This window comes from Erpetoichthys calabaricus, chromosome 13, assembly GCF_900747795.2.
Source record: "Erpetoichthys calabaricus chromosome 13, fErpCal1.3, whole genome shotgun sequence".
NCBI classification, from domain to species: domain Eukaryota; kingdom Metazoa; phylum Chordata; class Cladistia; order Polypteriformes; family Polypteridae; genus Erpetoichthys; species Erpetoichthys calabaricus.
The window spans coordinates 99,483,458-99,498,284 of NC_041406.2; the positions used below are offsets into that span (position 1 = coordinate 99,483,458).

Below are 14,827 nucleotides of genomic sequence, written 5' to 3' on the forward strand. Positions count from 1 at the left end.
CTCTAGCTTATATTGGGACAGCAAAGTGATTTTTTTCAAATTAAGTGTGATAGAAAAAAATCATGAGTTCATATTTGAATTTTGCAATATAAAGTATTCTTTGAACACCCATGAACAGCATATCAACTATACAAAATAATGGGTAATGAATTTAGTTGTACAAACTTAAAGAAAACAAACACCAAAAAGCTCAAATGGCTACCAATTGGAGCACACAAAGAAAAGAATTGCAGAATTTTTCTAACATTAAGAACACTGGGATATAAACAGAAGAAACAGGTTAAAATGTTCATTTAGTTGCTAGTTGGTTGTTTCTATCATGCTTATTGTTTCTTGAGGCTACGTAAAGATGCTACATACTCAACTGTGCTCTTTTAAATCTGTGAGTTTTATTTGGTCTGGTCCCTACTTTTTATGTATCACAGTTGGACATATATTATCAAATATTGCTTAAATGGGATACTTGAGCAATCCTGGTTTGATCTGATCTGTCAAATGTTAAAAATGTTAATTGTTTAAATTTGATAGTTAAACTCAATGTTAAAAAAAGAAAAAAAAAATATTTCCAGAGCACGTCAGCCTGATGCAGCAGTGGTAAAGTAATTGAGCAACATGCTTTAACTTTGGAGCAAATAGCAAAGCAATAAACCATGTGAATGACACACACAGTGTACCTCAAAGTAATAGTCACCTTTTTTATCCTTTATTTTCTCTTTATAAAAGTCCTCTTCATGGTTAACACCTGTTCAAAGTGCTTTATGAGCTGAACAGTCTTACAGAGATGCATATTTATGGAGCACAGGCACACTGGGTCTCCTGTTCAGTCTAATAATGTGCAGCATGTTCTGGCCCACTTCCCATGGGCTCACCACCTATGGGAGGGGCCAAGGAGGTCGGGTGCAGTGTGAGTTGGGTGGTAGCCGAAGGCGGGGACCTTGGCGGTCCGATCCTCGGCTACAGAAACTGGCTCTTGGGACGTGGAATGTCACCTCTCTGAAGGGGAAGGAGCCTGAGCTAGTGCGCGAAGTTGAGAGGTTCCGGCTAGATATAGTCGGACTCACCTCGACGCACAGCTTGGACTCTGGAACCAATCTCCTTGAGAGGGGCTGGACTCTGTACCACTCTGGAGTTGCCCCCGGTGAGAGGCGCCGAGCAGGTGTGGGTATACTTATTGCCCCCCAACTTGGAGCCTGTACATTGGGGTTTACCCCGGTGGACGAGAGGGTAGCCTCCCTTCGCCTTCGGGTGGGGGGATGGGTCCTAACTGTTGTTTGTGCGTATGCACCGAACAGCAGTTCAGAGTACCCACCCTTTTTGGAGTCCCTGGAGGGGGTGCTAGAGGGCATACCTTCTGGGGACTCCCTCGTTCTGCTGGGAGACTTCAATGCTCACGTGGGCAATGACAGTGAGACCTGGAAGGGCGTGATTGGGAGGAATGGCCCCCCCAATCTGAACCCGAGCGGTGTTTTGTTATTGGACTTCTGTGCTCGTCACGGATTGTCCATAACGAACACCATGTTCAAGCATAGGGGTGTTCATATGTGCACTTGGCACCAGGACACCCTAGGCCTCAGTTCGATGATCGACTTTGTGCTCGTGTCGTCGGACTTGCGGCCACATGTCTTGGACACTCGGGTGAAGAGAGGGGCGGAGCTGTCAACTGATCACCACCTGGTGGTGAGTTGGCTTCGATGGTGGGGGAGGATGCCGGTCAGGCGTGGTAGGCCCAAACGTGTTGTGAGGGTCTGCTGGGAACGTCTGGCAGAGCCCCCTGTCAGAAGTAGCTTCAACTCCCACCTCCGGCAGAACTTCGACCACATCCCGAGGGAGGTGGGGGACATTGAGTCCGAATGGGCCATGTTCCGTGCCTCTATTGTTGAGGCAGCTGACCGGAGCTGTGGCCGTAAGGTGGTCGGTGCCTGTCGTGGCGGCAATCCCCGAACCCGTTGGTGGACACCGGCGGTGAAGGATGCCGTCAAGCTGAAGAAGGAGTCCTACAGGACCCTTTTGTCCTGTGGGACCCCGGAGGCAGCTGATAGGTACCGGCAGGCCAAGCGGAATGCGGCTTTGGTGGTTGCTGAGGCAAAAACTCGGGCGTGGGAGGAGTTTGGGGAGGCCATGGAGAACGACTTTCGGACGGCTTCGAGGAGATTCTGGTCCACCATCCGGCGTCTCAGGAAGGGGAAGCAGTGCAGTGTCAACACTGTATATGGTGGGGATGGTGCGCTGTTGACCTCGACTCGGGACGTTGTGGGTCGGTGGGGGGAATACTTCGAAGACCTCCTCAATCCCATTAACATATCTTCCAATGAGGAAGCAGAGCCTGGGGACTCAGAGGTGGGCTCCCCCATCTCTGGGACTGAGGTCACCGAGGTGGTCAAAAAACTCCTTGGTGGCAGGGCCCCAGGGGTGGATGAGATACGCCCGGAGTTCCTCAAGGCTCTGGATGTTGTAGGACTGTCTTGGCTGACACGCCTCTGCAACATCGCATGGACATCAGGGACAGTGCCTCTGGATTGGCAGACCGGGGTGGTGGTCCCCCTCTTTAAGAAGGGGGATCGGAGGGTGTGTTCCAACTACAGAGGGATCACACTCCTCAGCCTCCCTGGAAAAGTCTATTCAGGGGTCCTGGAGAGGAGGGTCCGTCGGATAGTCGAGCCTCGGATTCAGGAGGAACAGTGTGGTTTTCGTCCTGGTCGCGGAACAGTGGACCAGCTCTATACCCTTAGCAGGGTCCTGGAGGGTGCATGGGAGTTTGCCCAACCAGTCTACATGTGTTTTGTGGACTTGGAAAAGGCATTCGACCGTGTCCCTCGGGGAATCCTGAGGGGGGTACTCCGAGAGTATGGGGTACCGGCCCCCCTGATAAGGGCTGTTCAGTCCCTGTACGATCGGTGCCAGAGCTTGGTCCGCATTGCCGGCAGTAAGTCGAACCCATTTCCAGTGAGAGTTGGACTCCGCCAGGGCTGCCCTTTGTCACCGATTCTGTTCATAACTTTTATGGACAGAATTTCTAGGCGCAGCCAGGGCGTTGAGAGGGTCCGGTTTGGTGTGCTCAGGATTGGGTCACTGCTTTTTGCAGATGATGTTGTCCTGTTTGCTTCATCAGGCCGTGATCTTCAGCTCTCTCTGGATCGGTTCGCAGCCGAGTGTGAAGCGGCTGGGATGAGAATCAGCACCTCCAAATCCGAGACCATGGTCCTCAGCCGGAAAAGGGTGGAGTGCCCTCTCAGGGTTGGTAGCGAGATCCTGCCCCAAGTGGAGGAGTTCAAGTATCTCGGGGTCTTGTTCACGAGTGAGGGAAGAATGGAGCGTGAGATCGACAGGCGGATCGGTGCGGCATCCGCAGTAATGCGGGCGCTGCATCGGTCTGTCGTGGTGAAAAAGGAGCTGAGCCGCAAGGCGAAGCTCTCAATTTACCAGTCGATCTATGTTCCTACCCTCACCTATGGTCATGAGCTATGGGTAGTGACCGAAAGAACGAGATCGCGAATACAAGCGGCTGAAATGAGTTTCCTCCGCAGGGTGTCTGGGCTTTCCCTTAAAGATAGGGTGAAAAGCTCAGTCATCCGGGAGGGGCTCAGAGTAGAGCCACTGCTCCTCCGCATCGAGAGGAGTCAGATGAGGTGGCTCGGGCATCTGATCAGGATGCCTCCTGGACGCCTCCCTGGTGAGGTGTTCCGGGCACGTCTAACCGGGAGGAGGCCCCGTGGGAAGACCCAGGACACGCTGGAGGGACTATGTCTCTCAACTGGCCTGGGAACGCCTTGGGATTCTCCCGGAAGAGCTAGAAGAAGTGGCCGGGGAGAGGGAAGTCTGGGCATCTCTGCTCAAGCTGCTGCCCCCGCGACCCGACCTCGGATAAGCGGGAGACAATGGATGGATGGATGGATGTTCTGGCCCACCCTGCCTACTTGATGTAAACGGAATAGCCTTCACAATTATAGCTAATTTCAAAGAAGATAAAAACTTAGGGTTTTTTTTTTTATACATTCCCCCAGTTAATTTATGTTTTTTTAATTTTTAATTTTTCTCCTCATTGGTGTGTTTTATTTATTCTCTATAGCCTAAATCATGGTGAACACTTCAGGTATTGTGTATCAGGAGTGTTGGATGTGTTAAAGTTCACTTCACTGGGTGCACCAGGTGCGACTTTTGCTTTAGCACTGAGTTCTTTGCCAGCTCGGACACATTCTCCACCATCTTGTGACAATAGCTTACATCCACCTTTCTTTTTTGTTTGTAGCATCAGGCGTCATCAAGAACGAAGAGCCATTCTAACTCCCATCCTGACAGATTTCTCTGTACGTGTAACTGCAGCTCCAGCTATTATCTTCACAAAGCAGGTGTCTTCAGATAATTCCCAGACTGAGGTTTGTCATTAACATTTCTTTTCTGTGTTATTGTACCAACTTACATTTTCTGCACTTTCATGATTATTTGTAGTGTTTTTTAATTATATGTAAATGTATCTTTGTTTTATTTCATTTCAGGAATATAATTACTTCAGTAAATTGAATTGGTCAACCTTTTTTTTTTTTTTTTTACACTGAATTAAAAAAGTATTTATTGATGATCACATGATAACACATAATAGTAAATAAATGTGAGCATACATTACCAGTTATCAGTGACTTCTTTTTAAATTATTCTCTCTGTTGGCAACTGTTTGAAGCCACTTGCTTGTCCTGATTAGGGTTACATTGGCAACATCCTGATCTGAACAGACCAGCAACACACATGAGCATTCCCATGTACTCCCAAACATAACATGAAATTCAGTCACTCCTTTATCCTTAGTCTTCCTCCTGTGGACCTCACATAGGTGATGCACAATGGGGCATTGTAACTGCATGCCCAAACCTGCTCAACTGCCTTTTTCTCAGACTGAAGAAGTTACAGCTCTGTCCAAAGTCTTCCCAAATTCCAGAGTTCATACTCCTTATTTGCTAATACAGTAAGTCTCATTGTACTTGTTGTCCTCATAAGAAGTTTTGAGGAGTAATGCATCTTCCCAGTCTCATTGTGTAAACAGCGTTTAAATAGGTTCTAAAATACTACAAATGAAGCTGTGAATAATCAATAAATGTAGCAGCCCTAGAATACCTGTATGATGCCAGTGTGTTACTTTATTTGGGGAAGGTGATTAAGATGAAAAAATGAACCCAAAACTAATAATCTGTGTTTTTTGTGAAGATCTAGGTAGTGGGAAAAATTTTGGGAGATACCCAAGTATATAAGTGACATTAGGTCTATTGAAAACAGTTAATGAAGTTGCTCACATCACATCTTTGAGGTTTATATCAAATCACTCAGTAAGATATGCTAGTTTAAAACTTTAGTGTCATGGGTAAAAGACACGATCTCTGAGGTTGAATACTGAGCTGAGTATACATGTCAGGATCTTCAGGGAAAATCTTATGTTTTATGAGAAAGAGTGTCTCAAAGGACATCATCAAGCAGTTCAGAAGAAAGACCCTTATGTGATTAGAAAAACATAAACCATGATTGTTCTGCAAGTGCATTAGTTTTGAGATTTGAAGCTAATTTGTCAAGTGTTTTTTGCCTTTGTGTTCATTCTAGAATATGAGAGAGCAATTTCATTAAGAAAAGTCTCTAAAACATTCTGTGGAACAGGGCACCATAATCAGGTTTTAGGGACTACATTTATGCAAAAAAGAGTAGAAACACTGAAAAATCAAGTAGTGAAAAAGTGAGATTTTAATGACGGTGAGGTGAATTATCTTGCCCTGTTTTCTTCATTTTTTTTGGCTCGACATTCTAAAACAGGCCTGAGGTGTTTGCCATAACACTGAAAGGTTCCAAACTTTCCATAGTAGCATACGGCAGGCACATGTTCCTTGTATGCTGTGGAGTCCTCATCCCCATAGAAGACAAGGTCAGTGCTAATTAATACATAATGAATCACCCCTTTGGCACCTTTATTCATTTGCCTCCTGCCTAGTATGGCAGCACTTCTGTCTACATGGCATGAACATTCTTTTATGCAAAATTATTCATGTTTCTTGACCTTATCAGTTTCCAGAATTGTACTTAGTTGTACATTTATAGGGGATATTCTGAAATGATATAAAAATCAGCATTTTCCACTTCAGTCAACCAGATTCAGTTATTTTACTTTCTTGTGGATAAATAGGGCCACATCCCATTGCTTACTTCCAAGACCTGGCTGATTGAATTTTTGCTATAGTGCCTATTAGCTGTCCCCGTCTCACAGTTAAGGCCAGTGCAACGTGACCTTCACTATTTTTTGTCACTAGTTTGTATCATATGTCAAAATACAAAGATGTTAAGATATTAAAAGCATTTCTTTATTAACTCCCATATAGGGTTGGCACATTCATTGGGCTTAATAATGACTGACTCCAAACCCCCCCATGTTATAATTGATTAAATTTTTTTTACAATTACAATTTAAAAATATGAATGAATGAAACCTTTTCCTTTTTTAATGCGTCTACTTGAATATTACTATAGAAGCCATCAGAGGCTGTTTGCTCCCACCTGATGGAATAGTTCCCCCAAATAGCTTTCATCCCTGCAGCAGTCTCGAGTGTAATTCTTATATGTGTGGAATTTACCTAAAAAAGTGCAGACTTACACATGCTGTCTGTCAAGACTAGCTTTCTTTTTTTTAACGCAGGAACTACTGTAGAGTATATTCAAAAATTCCTGCATAGCTGACTTCAGCCCCAGGTTTCATTATACTTAACAGTAGACTGTTGTACTTGTATAAATGGCTTCTATTCAGAAAATAAAAAGCAGATTTTTTGATTAGTGGTCGGCAAGAAGCATGCTTTGCGTTTCATTATTGCAGGCATTGTGCTCTCAGCGTGTGCACGTAATAATCTTATTCATCGTAAATTGTGTGCAATTCCAGAATTAGAAATCATTTCCTTTCTGTGGTGTGCCATTCCCTAGTGGAAGAAGTGAAAAAAGCTTCTGATGTTTTGTGTTGTTTAAATCTCTGCAGGAGATTGTAGTGTGTGGCCATTCTCTGGAAATGAATGTGACCACAAGCCTTGACTTCTTCCTCAGCGTCGATCAAGTACAGCTTCTGCAGCAACTCGTCAGGGCCAACATGGTGGGCCTTGAACCTTCCAGGAAGACTGCTGAGGTAACTGACCTTTAAACACTTTGTCTCCGGCTTCCAATAATTCACCCAAACTTTTCTTGTCTGCCATTTACCTTTCCTACAAGTTGCTGTAAGTTTCCTTTCTAGGCAGTGCGGTGAAATACGTGTTTGACATTAGCAGCACCCCATTATTTCTATATATGAAGAAGAGCACACTTTCATGGCAGCCAGTTGGAGATGCAGCTTGGTGTCTTTAAGGCTGAATGCCATCTCTTAATTGATTTTGCTGTGCTATTCCAATTGTCTTTATTGCTTGTGGAAACCAATATGTCTAGGAGGTAAAAACAGCACACAAGTTGTACTGTAATCAACATGGTTTTCATTGTAATGACCCTGAAAAAGTGAATTAACCTGCTAGTACTCCAGTTATAGAAATAGTTGTGTAGTACCATCTGGAGTACAAGGGAGTGGTGTTAATGTGGAATGCACTTATTGAAGCAAAGTTTCTGTACTGCTAAAGTGCAATGGCAATTTGGATAGAAAAACAAGAGAGTGGAGGTCTTGAGGCAGAGATAACACAATAGTGGACAAGTGAGACCAGACAATTAAAAACTAGCATCCATCTTATCACCCTGTCATTGCTGTGCTGAGTCCAAGTCCTAATCCCACATCTGGTTGCTGTCTGTGTGACGTTTGCATATTCTTTCTTTAAGTTTTGTTCTTCCCATATTGCAGAATCCTTCTAGTTAGGTTGGTTTGCAGTTATAAACTGAGCCATGAGTGAGTCTAATTTTGTGCATAAGTGGGACCTGAGTGAAACCTGTCCATAGTTGATTCTTACCTAAATCTGATGAGAATGGATCATTTTTGGACTCTTGTAACCCTTAACTGCATTAAGTGGTTTTGATCATTTTATATCATCTTGCTCAAACTCATGCTTTTGGTGTGGACTTTAGCTATATAGATTCCTCCTCTCTGTCCAATTTGACTTTTTTATTCTGCTGCCTGTTATGATTAAGTGTTAAGAAACATAAGCTTCACTTTTAGCTGAAGCTCACAGCAACAATTTGCAAGATGTAGCACACTCTAGTGGCACACATCAAAATCTTAAACTGTGAGAAAAATATACGATGGTGCTATGTTTAAAAAGTTCTGTACAGACAAAAGCACTGGCTTAGAAAGGCACTTCTTGCTTAAAGTTCTACTTTGTTATATAGGGAAATGGTGAACACAGCTACAAGCAAGGGAAACCCTCAAGACAAAATATGCATACTGAATGGTAAAACTGAGCTATTATATGCCCATTTCTTTTTAGCTTGTCCTTCGCAAGTCATCTTGCAGCCACTACATTCAGATTGACATGCTTGGCACAGAAAGATCAATTTAGTATTAAAGGAGACAGAGATATAAGTTATATTGGGAGTAAGAATATATGCTGTTGGTATAAATTGCAATTACATGTGCACCCACAACCCTGTTTTTTAATTTTCACATTACACCCATCCATAGTACCAAAGCTGGCCAGCTTATCTATTTCAGTTTAGCTAATGTGCTTATGGAAAAGTTTATGAACAAGTGGACTGTAATATGCTAGAGGACATTCTTGTTCAAAGTTAATGAAGCCCCCAGCTTAAAGTGAGTTAACTGTAACAGCACAATTTACTGCTGTCTTAGTATGCCAGCTGCTCTCTCTTGCAAGCAGGGTACTGAAGCCTCTCCTGGTCAAAGTGGGTGGTCCTGAAATGTGTTCAATCTTACTGTGGGTTTCTGCACTGTAATTTCTGCAGCACAGGAAGAATCCCACATGAGCACTTGAGGAACATGTCAAACTTCCCACAGCAATCTTAGGCAATGTCCTGCGAGGCTTCTTATCAGTTAGTGCACTGGTGTCTTGTTGTTTAACACTGAGCACAGCTGTAGTACTTAACATTGAGAGTGAAGAGTTGTGAGTTCATTAAGACACACCAAGGAAAGCCTACCATGTCACGCAAATAATGTGGAGAGACTTCTCCACAACTTACAGACATTACTCACATGTTCCTTTTTATTTTTTTAATTATATTTCAGGATTAATAAGAAACTGTAATTGTTACTTATATCAAATGTATATTTGTTAGTTTCACATTACACTAATTATAAATGTGTTGTTTCTGTTAATTAGGGTATTTTTTGTCTTTTCCATGTTTCCATCCCTTTCCTCGTCACACCCTTGATTTTCATCATTTACATTATATTTTAGACAAAATTTAATTTTATTCATAAGAAGCACAGCTTTGGGGCTCTGCCCTTTTTAATTTTGCCAAATTAACATCAAATACAATCTAATTCTTTCCATCCTAAATTAATTTTAATTTGTTTTTTGTGTAAATTAAAATGATTTTCCCATAAAAAAAGACTGAAAACACTGGTGTACTGAAAAATCAAAATGCATTTCTTTTTTTTACCTCTGAATTTCTTTCTTTCTTTCTTTCTCACATGTTCCTTTTTATTTTTTTAATTATATTTCAGGATTAATAAGAAACTGTAATTGTTACTTATATCAAATGTATACAGTATTTGTTAGTTTCACATTACACTAATTATAAATGTGTTGCTTCTATTAATTAGGGTATTTTTTGTCTTTTCCATCTTTCCATCCCTTTCCTCGTCACACCCTTGATTTTAATCATTTACATTGTATTTTAGACAAAATTTAATTTTATTCATAAGAAGCACAGCTTTGGGGCTCTGCCCTTTTTAATTTTGCCAAATTAACATCAAATACAATGTAACACTTTCCATCCTAAATTAATTTTAATTTGTTTTTTGTGTAAATTAAAATGATTTTCCCATAAAAAAAGACTGAAAACACTGGTGTACTGAAAAATCAAAATGCATTTCTTTTTTTACCTCTGAATTTGGAGTAGGACATCAATTATATGTCATATTTTGGCTTTCTATCATACTGGATTCTTTTCATCAAAGAGCACAGAGACTGAATGAGGAAATGATCTACTGTATATGGATTTTTTGCACAGCATGTTTAATTCTCTATGCTTTGCTCTCATTGTGGTTTTGTACTCCGCTTCATGTAGGCCGGACCACACTTGGAACACAGTGATGGCAACTGTGAGTGTCATTTTGTCTACTGTAGCTATAATTGCTCAGCAGTCCCTGTCCCCAAATATTCTCTACTGTGTAAGTTAAATAAAGCAGATTTTCTTTATTAAGAGACACAGATTTGGAATAGATTTTCTTGATTTGTCTGAATAAAAGTCTTAAGTTCTCACAAGTTGAGAAGTGAAATTCTTCAGTGCATAGCTTCCCAAATATGTTGTTTACTACGTTCTCGCCATCCGTTTGGTGGTAACTTTGTAGTGGAAACTCTGGCTTGGCTCAGCTTGGGTGCTGTCCTGCACAATTCACCGCAAGCTTTCCTTCCAAACTATTTAAAAAATTGTACAGAGAAAAACAATTAGCTGAACTTGTAGCTTCCTCTGCAACGACCAGAGTCTATGGAAACTCTGTTTATCATCCCAGTGTAATGTTTACATGATGACATCTGCGAATGTGCACTGAATTGTCGTCTTGATCCCGCTGCTGGTCATCCCACCCACACCGCTTTGTTCAGCCTGGATTTCAACACATAGGAATGTCTCTGGAATATCTGAGTTGTAAGACATAATTTGGGTGGGAGTGGGTCTATATTGTCTTCATGCTACCTTGCTTATATCAGAAGCAGACACATTCCAAATTAATTTTTATTTAATTAAAGGTATCATCAACAGGCTCTTTACAGAGTGTAGTGTTTAGATTTTGTGGCCCACAGAGTTTCAAAGTTGTAAAGAAACTGCAAACAGATTTTGCATTTCCCCAGTAAAACTGCAAAGTATCAGTTTTTTTCTGCCATTTGCAGGTTTGTTTAAAATGTAATGAAATAAAACATTGGGTAATAGAAATGTTATTGATGGAACTGAATCATTATGATTGATTTTATAACATATTACAGACAACTGCTGTAGATCATAGTGGCGTAAAGTCATCCTGAAATGTGGTATGAGCAAGCCCTCACTGTTTTTTCAAATAACTAGACATTACATGTCTTGTGGTTTGATCTAGTAATATCTATCATTCCCACGCAACAATCTGAAAGCAGTCATGGTTTATAGTCCAACAGCAACAGGCACAAGGCCAGAGTGCCAGATCTTCACTGGTTGCTCACGTTTATGAGTATGTATTTGGCATTCAAACAAAATTGCAATAACTTATGTTTTACTAAATTTGATTTCTGTTTCTAGTAAAAGATGTAGAAAAAGAAAAGGTTTTCCACTTTATATATTTTTCTAGTTATTTCCAGTCAGTTTTCAGTTTTTTTGCAGTAAATGGTAATGGTAATGAAAATTCTTTTTTTAGAAAAATGTTTTGAGTTTAAGTGGATAAATATTAAAAAAAAAAATAAAGAATGTGTATGAATTTAAATTTGGAAATTTCAGCTGTTTTTGAGTAATGGAAAATATCATCAAATCACCAGAGAGAAAACCTTACTTGTTCATTCTGTTTAATATACACAGTTTAACCAGGTTTACTTCTGTCAAGTGAGCACTGATGTTTTTTTGTTACTTAATTACTTATGCACTGATTGGTTCAGTCAAGTACAGAAAATCAGTACAGCAAAGCTGTCAATCATATTAAACTCTTGCAACCACCCCACCCATACTCAATTCAGCAAGCTATATGATAAGACAGCCCAGTCCATTGTGGTACATATACATGGAACACAGATGGCATCTATGTCCTAGTGAGCTGAACGACTTCCGGCCTGTTGCTCTGACGTCACATGTGATGAAGACCATGGAGCGGCTGCTGCTTCACCACCTGAGGCCACAGGTACGCCACGCCCTCGACCCTCTGCAGTTCGCATACCAGGAGAAGATGGGAGTGGAGGATGCCATCATCTGTATGCTACACCGATCCCTCTCCCACTTGGACAGAGGCAGTGGTGCTGTAAGAATTATGTTTCTGGACTTCTCTATTGCCTTCAACACCATCCAACCTCTGCTCCTTAGGGACAAGCTGACAGAGATGGGAGTAGATTCATACCTGGTGGCATGGATCGTGGACTATCTTACAAACAGACCTCAGTATGTGCGTCTCAGGAACTGCAGGTCTGACATTGTGGTCAGCAACATAGTGCCACAGGGGACTGTACTTTCTCCGATCCTGTTCAGCCTATATACATCAGACTTCCAATACAACTCGGAGTCCTGCCATGTGCAAAAGTTCGCTGATGACACTGCTATCGTGGGCTGCATCAGGAGTGGGCGGGAGGAGGAGTATAGGAACCTCATCAAGGACTTTGTTAAATAGTGAGACTCAAACCACCTACACTTGAACACCAGCAAAACCAAGGAGCTGGTGGTGGATTTTAGGAGGTCCAGACCCCTCCTGGACCCCGTGATCATCAGAGGTGACTTTGTCCAGAGGGTGCAGACCTATAAATACCTGGGAGTGCAGCTGGATGATAAATTAGACTGGACTGCCAATACTGATTCTCTGTGCAAGAGAGGACAGAGCCAGCTATACTTCCTTAGAAGACTGGCGTCCTTCAACATCTGCAATAAGATGCTGCAGATGTTCTATCAGACGGTTGTGACGAGCGCCCTCTTCTATGCCGTGGTGTGCTGGGGAGGCAGCATTAAGAAGAAGGACACCTCACGCCTGGACAAACTGGTTGAGGAAAGCAGGCTCTATTGTAGGCATGGAGCTGGACAGTTTGACATCCGTGGCAGAGCGACGGGCGCTCAAAAGGCTCCTATCAATTATGGAGAATCCACTGCATCCACTAAACAGTGTCATCTCCAGACAGAGGAGCAGCTTCAGTGACAGGGGGGAGTAAACATTAACATTATTCAAAGTTATTGTCTGTTATACCTGCATTTTTATTACTGTTTAATTTAATACTGTTTTTGTATCAGTATGCTGCTGCTGGAGTATGTGAATTTCCCCTTGGGATTAATAAAATCTATCTATCTATCTATCTATCTATCTATCTATCTATCTATCTATCTATCTATCTATCTATCTATCTATCTATCTATCTATCTATCTATCTATCGGGGCGCACGCGCACTGCACAGAAAACACAGAAACGAGAAGGTTGTAAACCGGATGTCACGCGCACTGCAACGAGCCCGCCACCTGTAAACTACACTTGCTCTAATCCACTGTGTCAGTAATGTAGATCACATAACGGTCATTCAGTTTGGCGCCCGCCCCAGAGTCAAATGCAGCGGCGTCCCAAAACGCTGTGGTGCCTGCCGCGCGTGCCTACAACACGCTTGCGAAAGGAATCACAGCTCAAACCAAAGAAAACACAGAAACAAGACTACGATCTGTGAACTACACCTGAGGTAAAGCGTGCACGCCAGGTTGTACAGCCGCCCGGATGCGACCGCCCACACCACCACATATACCCTCCATGATATGTCTTCACGCAGCGGCTTCCCACCGAGGCGCATATTGCGCTGTGGCGCTCGCCCCACAGTCAGACGCAGCGGCCTCCCAGAGTCAGTAGGTGGCCCCCAAACAACACAACCTGTTCAAGCAGTCGGTGTCAGCGAAAGCAACAGACACACGTCTCCACAAAAGGAAACCGCTTTAGTACAGATATGCTTATTGGATTAAATGACATTTCCCCAGACACACCCGCCCTCCATTATATGTCATCCATCCACATATCGGACAGATCAGAAACTGATTGCCATTCTAGGATTTCTGATTCGCTAGCGAATCGCGGGCTTACTTGTTTGGTAATATTACAAAGACGATTCAAAGTTGCTACAAGTTATGACTCTGTATTGGCATCTTCTTCTTCTTTCATCTGCTCTCCTTAGGGGATGCCACAGTGGATCATCTGTTTCCATATCTTCCTGTCCTCTGCATCTTGTTCTGTCACACCCACCACCTGCATTTCCACTCTTACCACATCCATACACCTCCTCTTAGGCCTTCCTGTTTTCCTTGCATGGCAGCTTCATCCCTAGCATCCCTCTCCCAATATACCCAGCATCTGTCCTCTGCACATGTCCAAACCAATGCAATCTCACCTCTCTGGCTTTGTCTCCAAATCGTCCAACCTAAGCTGACTCGCTAATGTACTCATTCCTAATCCTGTTCATCCTAGTCACACCCAAAATGCAAATCTTAACATCTTTAACTCTGCCACTTCCAACACTTCCTCCTGTGTTTTTTGTCAGTGCCACCATCTCTAGCCCATATAACATAGGTGGTCTCACTACCATCTTGTAGACCTTCCCTTTCACTCTTGGAGGTACCCATCTGTCACAAATCACTCCTGACACTCTTCTCTACCCACTCCACCCTGCTTGCACTCTCCTCTTCACCTCTCTTCCACATTCCCTGTTGCTCAGTACTGTTGATCCCAAATATTTAAACTCATCCACCTTCACCAGCTCTGCTCCCTGCATCCTCACCATTCCACTGACCTCCCTCTCATTCACACACATGTATTCTGTCTTAGTCCTGCTTTCCTTCATTCTTCTCCTCTCTAGAGCATATCTCCACCTCTCCAGGGTCTCCTCAACCTGTTCCTTACTATCGCTACAGATCACAATGTCATCAGTAAACATCATAGTCCACGGGGACTCCTGATTAATCTCGTCTGTCAACCTGTCCATCACCATTGCAAATAAGAAAGGGCTCAGAGCTGATCCTTGATGTAATCCCACCTCC

The 14,827-nt window shown here is 42.8% G+C and overlaps 1 protein-coding gene across 4 annotated transcripts in view; it reads left to right on the forward strand.

Moving 5' to 3' along the window:
- LOC114663785 (intermembrane lipid transfer protein VPS13B-like) overlaps positions 1-14,827 on the forward strand; it is a 908,960-nt gene that overhangs the window by 726,989 nt on the left and 167,144 nt on the right. For all 4 annotated transcript variants that reach the window (XM_051935847.1, XM_051935848.1, XM_051935845.1 and 1 more), the window contains exons 32-33: positions 4,247-4,373; positions 6,995-7,138. In XM_051935847.1, coding sequence (XP_051791807.1) covers positions 4,247-4,373; positions 6,995-7,138 — 271 coding nt within the window. The remainder of the gene's footprint in view (positions 1-4,246; positions 4,374-6,994; positions 7,139-14,827) is intronic.